This window comes from Montipora foliosa, chromosome 8, assembly GCF_036669935.1.
Source record: "Montipora foliosa isolate CH-2021 chromosome 8, ASM3666993v2, whole genome shotgun sequence".
NCBI classification, from domain to species: domain Eukaryota; kingdom Metazoa; phylum Cnidaria; class Anthozoa; order Scleractinia; family Acroporidae; genus Montipora; species Montipora foliosa.
The window spans coordinates 21955372-21965371 of record NC_090876.1 but is presented as its reverse complement, the minus strand read 5'-3'; the positions used below and the strand labels follow the sequence as shown (position 1 = coordinate 21965371).

At 36.2% G+C, this 10000-nt stretch overlaps 1 protein-coding gene across 3 annotated transcripts in view; it reads left to right on the top strand.

The window, feature by feature from the left end:
• Positions 1 to 10000, top strand: part of LOC137968002 (lactadherin-like) — a 122756-nt gene that overhangs the window by 53779 nt on the left and 58977 nt on the right. For all 3 annotated transcript variants that reach the window (XM_068814610.1, XM_068814613.1, XM_068814612.1), the window contains exons 5-9: positions 1228 to 1305; positions 1692 to 1769; positions 2437 to 2756; positions 3163 to 3289; positions 8783 to 8860. In XM_068814610.1, coding sequence (XP_068670711.1) covers positions 1228 to 1305; positions 1692 to 1769; positions 2437 to 2756; positions 3163 to 3289; positions 8783 to 8860 — 681 coding nt within the window. The remainder of the gene's footprint in view (positions 1 to 1227; positions 1306 to 1691; positions 1770 to 2436; positions 2757 to 3162; positions 3290 to 8782; positions 8861 to 10000) is intronic.

Genomic DNA, 10000 nt, shown 5'->3' with positions numbered 1-10000 from the left:
AAGGGCTCAGAAGAAAGCGCCAAGCAAGTCCCACCACGTTTGGTCGACAAGGTAATCGCAAAAGAAAGCTTCGTGTGCGACCTGAAGCCACGCCGTTGAATAGTAATGTGGTGAATAAAAAATGGCTCAAAAGATCTTGAAAATGGATTACTTTCTTACAAAAGACTCTCTCTGTAGGTCCAAGCATCCTTAGATAAACCACTAGTCCAAAACTTGACCCGGGCAAGGTTGCTGAAGGACAAAATTATAAGAAATATAGAGAGCTCAAAATAGAGCGTGGCAGCCATTACGGCTGTTACGGTAACTAATTACCGGCAGAAAGATAATAACCTCGAAAACACAATTTATTTATCTGTAAACAACGGGAGACAACTTAACTCGAGTTAGCGACTACTCTTAGTACAATGTCAGTACAATTAACTGAAAACTTCTCTTGCTCATCTGACCACAGGCAAAGTGCTGTCCTTCTCTTCGACGAAATCTCTTGAAGACTTCTTTCACAGTATCGCACTCCACGGAAACCAACTGCAAACTTGACAGCAGAATATCACAATCACACACGAACGGGGAAATCCCTTCACTTGTCAGTTTTTACACATTATCACTTGGAAATCACAAACAGGGAACGAAGTCCCGAATCACAACAACAACAACCAACTGACTAGAGAGTAGCTTATACAAGTATCCGAAGAGAGTCTAGAAGTTTCTAAAAGTAACTATTTTCAGCTATCACAATAAACTCTATTTCTAAACTTACGAGTCACAAACTATTTTGAAATTGATGAGTCAAAGTTCTAGAAAATCCCTGAAATAACATATTGCGTGACATTGACCTTCGCGAACTTTCCAGATAATTCGGATCCTTGTAACATTACCGAGACCTTAAGTAAACACGACGGCTACGGCTACGGCAACGGCAACGGCAGCGCCATAAAGAAAGAAATTTATTAGTTAAAAAAGGAGAAAAAATTTTGCTGCACGTGCAGCACGAATAACAGCAACGTGGAATCACGACAACGTGAGCATACAACAATGAACCATTTATTTGCTCTGATTACTTTAAAACCATTCGTATCTTATCCAATTACATGATTGTTCGTTCGTATTGTGCAACGTGAACAAGACGGAATAAGTTGCGATACAGCTAAGTTATATTTTGAAGTGGCGTTTTTGTTGACCGTGACATCGCCGTTGTCTTTGCTTAAACTCCTGTTTTATTCTTCATAGAGAACGCTACATTGTCTCCTTCCAGTACGCCCTTAGAATCATCCACAACCCAACGACCAAGCACTACCCCGGCATCGAGTAAGTGTCTATTTTTTACGTTGGCTCCCGTGGTATTATCGTTTTAACAAAGGAAATCCTATTTCCAACATTGAAGCTCAGTTTTGATCATAAAAAAACGGTTTTAATGCATCGTCGTTAGTCCCAGTAGCATTTCAGCTTCAAAGAAAGGCAAAGAGTCTTTAATATTAAGAGCAAGTGAAACAGCACAACGAAATACGGTAACTTCTTGCTCTCCACGGTGCGGTTTTGCTTGGAAGTTACAAAGAAATCGTTCTGTTTTATTTTGACAACGGGAGAAAAATGTTTAACAAATACCCTGACGGTAAAGAGCGATAGTCTCTCTCTCCCCTCTTGTGGGAAGATTAGATCGGTAATTTTCTTGTCTTTGTTATTATTTTCTACAGGAAACGCCTCATTGTCTCCTTCCAGTACGCCCTTAGAATCATCCACAACCCAACGACCAACCACGACCCCGGCATCAAGTAAGTGCTGCAAATGAGGCCAGCCTTTCACCGATGGATAAAAAGTGCACGGCCTAATTGTTCAAATGCCGATTAACGCCAATGCCAAGTTAAAAATTAATCAAGGAGTTTATTTCTCTACTCACAAATGCTGTTCAACGCTGATATTTGGCAAAACTTTACTTTAGAAGAAGTCAATCTTGAAAAACAAAAATAAGAAAAAGAAACTTTCTCCAAAAAGTTGAAAACATGAAACAAAGGTTTACGCTGATCCTTGATTAAATTGGTCAGCTTTCGAACAACGTGCCCCCCGTTTAGTTCCTCAGCTATTACAAGGCGTTCAGTTGTAATTTTCTCGACAGTTTTAGTTTCCGAAATATTCCCAGATTAACTCTGAATGAAGGTTTACTAAAAGACTGTATTGCAACGTATAAATTAAAAATGTCCGACGTTTCGAAAATGTTCTCTCCATAATGGCAAAGGTTACTGTTTTTTGTGGTTGACTATACATAAAAACTGGAAAGTGCAAACAGTACTGTCTTTACCTGTGCAAAGTCTACCTACCGATCGTCTGCAAAGAGAAACGAAATATATGTTATATTGTGCCATTAATAAGATAAATATCTCCATTCCTAGTTTCTAGGACACGGTAATACCTTTAATGTTCTATCTCATCCTTGTTTGACAGCCTGCTTCCATCATGCTGTTGGTGTGGCTGATCCAAGAATAATTAGTGACGATCAGATGACTGCCTCCTCGTATTATTCCAGTCGTTGGTTACCCCATTACGGTCGTCTCAATGATACTAGAGGCGGTGGCTGGGCAGCGAGATTATCATCTGGCGTTTCTGATTGGCTCCAGATAGACTTTGAAAGGACTGTTCAAGTCTGTGCTGTGGAGACCCAAGGCGATGTTGACGGTAATGAGTGGGTTATCGACTTTTATCTCTCTTTCTCGTCCGACGGAGCATGTTGGAGTACTTCCACATATGAAAATGGAACGCAAGTGGTGAGTTTAACACGAGGGGTGACTTCGCTGTTATTTTTTTTTTTGGTAAATCTTTGAGCTGGTAAAAACTTTTCTCATTACATTTTAGCTCTTTGTAAATTGGGAGAGTGTGGAACATTTGGATTTAGGAAATCGCAATATATGGCAAAACAAAAATTGCAATTTTATTCGGGAAGGCAGGTATTTTAGGCGGATAAAAATACTTATGGCAGACACAAGAGGTACCTGTATCACGACATGCATCAACTCCGTCCCAAAATCGTCCTATGTCCTATCCAGAGGTTGTCTATACCACAACTGCACTTTGCAGACGTTTATCCCTAAACAATTATTTTTAACGATATATTGAGTAATTCATTGCTTGATTGCTTGATTGATTGATTGATTGATTGATTTATTGATTTAGATATTTACTAGACAAGGCGACAACAATTACATTGACCAGGAAACGTTGCCAGTAACAGTATTTGCGAGATATATTCGCTTTCATCCAATTTCTCAACATGTTACCCTGAGGGTAGAGGTTTATGAAGGTACATATCACTAGTTCATTTCTTTCAATGTACTATACTTTGTAAATAGTTTGTATTTATTTTAAGAACGTTATAATTCCTCTTTTGACGCAAATCATTTTTTTGAAAAGCTTACGACCTTTGCTACGTTAGAGCTTTTAACAGACGACAAAGAAGTTATTTTAAGCCCATTACGCGATATATTGCATATCTTGTATATTTCATACAGAGATTGACGAATGTGCCTCGAAAATACACAATATTTACATATTAGGTACTATGAACATTACAGAGCCACTTTAGATATTTGAACGTTATACATCTGATAATATCAAATACCTTTATTTTGCTGGAACTGACTGACTGACTGACTTACTGACTGACTCACTGACTTACTGACTTACTGACTCACTTACCTACTCTCTCACTTACTTAATCACTACTTACTCACTCACTCACTCACTGATGATCAAGGAATCGAACGGCCAATCAGTGATTAATTAATACGATGATCGTGGGTTGCATAGCAGTCTAACCAATTACACAATATGATGTAGGCTGTCCCAGCTGCATTCATCAATAATGTCTTCCTCCCCTCCGGTGCGAAGGTTAGATCTGTGCTTTTCTTGTCTTTGTTATTAGGGAGTTTAAGGTCTCGGTAAAGGATGCGAATTTTACTCAAATTTCTTGTTTTTGCAAATCTTGAATTGGTGGGCTGTGAAGTATATTTCCCGAAAAAAAAAACAAAGACAATCGCATTTCTTTGTTTTCCACTTTAATCTGCGCTCAAAAAATGATTGACATTTGATGCCAATCACATGTGAGAGGATTGGGTGTTAATTGACAGCTTTGACACGCGATCTGCTACCTCAGCACGTGCCCGGATGCTGTTTGGCGCAGCATAATTGGCTTTCAAGTAGGGGGTGGAGTTATTGAGCAGACCGTGAACTGCACGCGAAATCTTTCAGCTCAATTTTTTACGGCTTTATTTTGACGCCAAAATAAAATTCTTGCAAGTTTTCAGTTCTAATAGATAATTTTAGTACGCCATATTATGTGTGAGGAATTGTGTTTTGACTTCGGACACTGATTTTATAGCACTTTTTCTGCCCAAATGACGTATGAGATAAGAGTTTGAACTTTGGTGCGTGATATTTCCTTTAATTTATAACATATCAAAAATTCCTCACACGGCCCAGGTGGAAATCTTATTAAGATCTTAGTAAGATTCTTATCAAGTTCTTATTAAGATCTTATATTACTTCTTAAGTAAGGTTCTTGCAAGGTTCTTATTAAGATCTTTGAAGATTCTTACAAGGTTCTTGCATAAACCCTTAAAAGATTCTTAAGTAAACCTTGAGAGATATTCTAACTAAGATCTTAAAAGATCTTGTAAGATTGTTACCTCACTCTAACAAGATCTTGTACCTAAAACCTGTCTTTATAAGCTTGTCGACACTCAGTCTCAAAGGTGAAGACTGGGGATTCAAAATTGAAAAATTCTCTTTATGAACACTTTATTATCATGTCTTATTATCATTTATGCTATACAAGTGTTAATCAACTTTGATGATGTCAACAGAGAATACTTATCCATTTTGTAAAGTTTGAATTAAGACTTTCAAGCATGCAGATGTTCAAGAGAGTAACGTGAAACTTGTCTCCTATTTGCATCAGTAATTATTACAGCGAAATTCAAAGTATCATCCTCTAGATTTTAAAAACTTAAAAAGGTGTTTTGGGATTCTCTCTTCCATCATTTATCACAGAATGTGGCAGGATTATTCAAGTTACAACTTACATGTACTCTGAAGTTAGCTTAGCCTGCCATGCCATGTGTGCGGTGAGATACAATGAATTTGGCTGTAGTGAATCCTATGATAACACATGTGGTCTTAATAAAGCTAGTAGAACGAACTTTGAGACATATTTGCCAGTATTTCTCTAAGGCAAAACTACCTACATTGTACTAATGAAAATGAAAGTTTAATGTAATAAAAATGCCAAGAGATTATTTTCTATGTTGCTTGTAAAATACTGAAAATATCAGAAAATCTATAATTATTTCATACTGGTACTCCCCAAAGATCTTGCTTTATACACCAATAATAAATCAGTATGCCTTTCACTAATCATTTCTACTTTTTGCTACTTTTCGTTTGGAATCTAGGCACTTGATTCAATGACTGACAGATCATCACCATTTCTTCATAAAGTAATCTTTGCCAATTTTTTCATTAACTCCTGCCAAAAAAAGAAAAGAAAAATAAAGCAAGCTTAACAAACTTTGAGATATATGTAGTCGACTGAACCAACACTGTGACTTACTTTAGAGCAGCATAATTACAGCAGTTTGTTGTGTCACATATCCAAAAATTTGAATTGTCATTTTGTTCTTCTTTTTTTAATTATTATTACCACACACTTAAGACAAAAACAGAACTCAGACATGAAAGCAATGATTTATTTTATTATCTAATAAAATTATTAGATGTTTGGATTGTATTTTCTGACAGTCTCACTTAGACAAAAACAAGCTTTAAATCTGTCTACAGAAAGAAACTCAAAACGTATACATTAATATCAATTATTAAAAATTAAACTGATTAAGAGGAATCTGACTGCTACTAAGAATTGTTCTTAGATTGTGATGCTTAAAAGGCTTTTATAAATATATTCACAAGTGGGGAGAGATGTTTGCACAAATAGTGAAAGGTCAACTCTTTCATAATGGTAAGTAAGAATACTTAATGGTTGCATGCAAAATTTAGTTGAATTCAGAAAGATGAAGCACAAACAAAAAAAAGCATGATTAGGATTTACATCTTGCCACAGAGTTAATCCAGTAAGTTGATCAATGTGTGTATGAAAAGCAACCGGTATGACAACCTTTACCCAATACATGTAGGTCAATAAATTGTTTCAGTCATAAACGTAGTATATGCATTAAGCGATAGTTTAATAGGTAGCAATAACCCGGGCAACAACCAAAAAGGACATTTTGGGAGAGCCATTTGTTTGGCCATTTGTATTATAATGCTGCGGAAATTATTGTTAAGTTTATCCAAGATGGCCGATTTGACTTCGTGGAAAGGCTGATCGACTTTCTTGCACTCATGAACGGAAATTGAACAAGATTCATCGCGGACTTAGTGTTTAAATCTTTTATCAAAGGTGAAAATAGTCTCTGCATTGAGAGAATTTTTGTCGTGAAGTGTAAAACATCTATATTCCAGGGTAGACTTTAATATGCCGGACGAAAACCGGACTAAAATGGCGCAGGACAAAAGAACCATTGTTATTCTGTTATGTTCACTTTGTTCTTTCGTTGCACGAACATTAATTATTTCGAATCCGGTATATGAAAGAACAGCCATATTCGATGATGCGCGAACTTCATAATAATTAACTCAATATCTAATTGAAGGCTGTTGTATGTAAGCTTACTACTATTGCAGACAAGGGACATGTAATCCGTTCATAACATTGCTCGGTTTTTCATTCTACAGATTACGGTGAAATAAAAGCTTTCTTCATAAAGTTATGTAAAGGTTGACTTCACATTAAGACTTTGTGGTCCGTGGCCTGTCCTGGATCTGTTCGAGCAATTTCTCTTTACTAAACATAATACGCTTTTTTTTTTCATGGAGTGTAGTTCCTCAGAAATTCCAAGTGCACGGTAAACCCCCAAGTTCAATTCCAGTTAAATGAGATCTTCTAGGAAGTGTACTAAGATCTTATAAGATCTTCACCAAGATCTTAAGTAAGATTCTTAGTTAGATCCTTTAAAATCTTTTCTAAGATCTTATTTAAGATGCTTACTAGATCTTGTAAGATCTTTGCCAAGATCTTGTAAGATCTTCACTAAGATCTTGTGAGATTTTTACCAAGATCTTAAGTAAGATTCTTAGTTAGATCCTTTAAACATCTTTTCTAAGATCTTACCTAAGATTCTTACTATATCTTTTAAGATTTTTACTAAGATCTTATGTGAGATGTAGATCTAAGATCTTGTTAAGATCTGCTAAGATTCTTTTAAGATCTTACAAGATCAAAAATATCAACAACCTTAATTTTTTTCTATCAAAATTTGTTAAGAAAATGTGTTTGAGATCTTAAACAAGATCTTACTAAGATTTTCATCGTAAAACCCATCTTACAAGATTCTTACAAGATCTTAATAAAATTTCCACCTGGGGGTATTGGAGTGCATTCATCTGTCACTGAGATGCAACAAAGTGCGACTGTTTTCACAATATAGTGAAGGGGCAGGAGCTTCTGCAGGAGACTCGGTCGTTCTGAGTTTGAGGTCTGAAAACTAAAAGGCAATATTAAATACCAAAAAACTAAAACTTCATTCAAATAATGCAATCTATTAGCTTTAATATGATGTGTAGTTTGACCCTATACAAAAGAATAGCGGCACGACAGTTGTTTTTTTTCCCGCGGACACCTCATTTTGTTTTAGTTCAGCTTCAATTTCAGTTTCAGTTTTTATTCTTTGTACTATTTACAAATATTTAACACAATACATACTTAATTGACCGCTGATGAAACACAACGAAACGACAGAACAGAACAACAACAGCAACAACTGTTAAGAATCCCAACTGGCCGGAGGCAAACTAGTTGGCTATTTACAAGTGCAGCTGGGAAATTGAACCAGGGACTACCAGGAACAAATTCAGCGGGTGGTGAGAGCGGGTCTTGAGCCCGGGATCTCCGGATCTTAAGGCAAGCGCCCTAACCGCTGGGCCACACTGCCTCCACAAAGTAAATAATACAAGTGATGAGTTAAGCAAAATATGCGCAGTGACCAAAGTAGCTTAAGCTTTCGAGTTGGTCACTGCCACGGGCAATTAATCGACATGAACACGTACATGTATTTTTACAAAAAACAAAAGAAAAGTGAATACGTTATATAACAAATACATATATTACATAATATATTAAAAACATCAATATTAATAAAATTAACAGGATATCGCCATACTATACTTAGAGACAGATTGAGTAATTAGAGGATACAGTTTGTATTGTTTATAAAAATGATTATAAGATAGTTTTTTTTAAGTTCTAATTTCCCAGATTTACCGAGACCTTAAGCAAACACGACGGCTATACGGCAACGGCAACGACAACGCCAACGCCAACGCCACAAAGGAAGAATATTATTAGCTAAAAGAGAAGAAAACATTTTGCTGCACGTGCAGCACGAATGTCCGCCCTGCATTTCTTTGCCATTCCCCACAAAACAGCAACGTGAAATCAGCAAATTTTAGGTTTTGACGACAACCTGTGCATACAACAATGAACCACTTATTTGCTCTGTTTACTTTAAAACCATTCGTACCTTATCCAATTACACGATAGTTCGTCCGTATTTTACAACGTGAACAAGACGGAATAATCGCGAAATACTTGCGATAGAGCTAACTTATATTTTGGAGCGGCGTTTTTGTTGACCGTGACATCGCCGTTGTTGTTGCTTAAACTCGTTTTCATTCTTCACAGAGAACGCTACATTGCCTCCTTCCAGTACGCCCTTAGAATCATCCACAACCCAACGACCAAGCACGACCCCGGCATCGAGTAAGTATTTATTTTTTTACGTTGGCCCAAAGTTGAGAATAAAACTAGGATAATCTCCCATGTCATTCCCAAGTTTGAGAATAACATGGGATATGTCTGTGGAGCATTCCCAAAGTTGGGAATAAGTTGGGAAGAATTCCACATATTATTCCCAACGTTGAGACTAACATGGGATATTTTTCCATTCCATTCCCAAAAATGAGAATAACATGGAATATTTTCCCATACCATTCCCAAAGATGAGAATAAGATGGAAATAATAATTAATCTCAAAATTGAGAATAACATGAGATATTTCCCTAGAACATTCTTAAAGTTGGGAATAAAGTGAGAATAATTTTCCATCTCTTTCCCAAAGTTGATATTTAAATGGAAATAATTTTCCATCTAATTCCCAAGATCTAGAATAAAATGTGATATTTTTCCATTCCATTCCCAGAGTTGAGAAGTAGTATATCAAACACGAGAAGGAGTGTTTCATCGGATATCCAAACACCAAGAAGCGAATTGAAAAACGAGGCCGAAGGCCGAGTTTTTTAACCGATTTCGAGGTGGTTAGATATCTGATGAAATACTCTTTCGAGTGTTTGATATTGCTTCTCAAAGGAATCAGTATTTTAAGAGATTTTTAGGATCAAAGTTCGCGAAATTCTATGCTAATTAGGACCACATATCCAAACTTTCTTCACGGTGGTGATTTCTTTTGTTTTTGACTTATGAATTATTAATGTATTTGAGAATAAAATGGGACTAATTTCCCATATCATTCCCCAAGCTGAGAATAAGATAGAACAAGGTTCCCATGTCATTCCCAAGATTGAAAATAACATGGGATATTTCCCTAGCACATTTCCAAAGTTGGGATTAATTTCCCATATCATTCTAGAGGTTGAGAATATGGGATATTTTTCCATTCCATTTCCAAAAATGAGAATAACATGGGATATTTTCCCATACCATTCCCAAAAATGAGAGTAAAATGGAAGTAATAAAAAATAATCAATCCCAAAATTGAGAATAACATGAGATGTTTACCTAGAACATTCCCAAAATTGGGAATAAAATGAGAATAATTTTCCATCTCATTTCCAAAGTTGATATTAAAATGGAAATAATTTTCCATCTTATTCCTAAGATCTA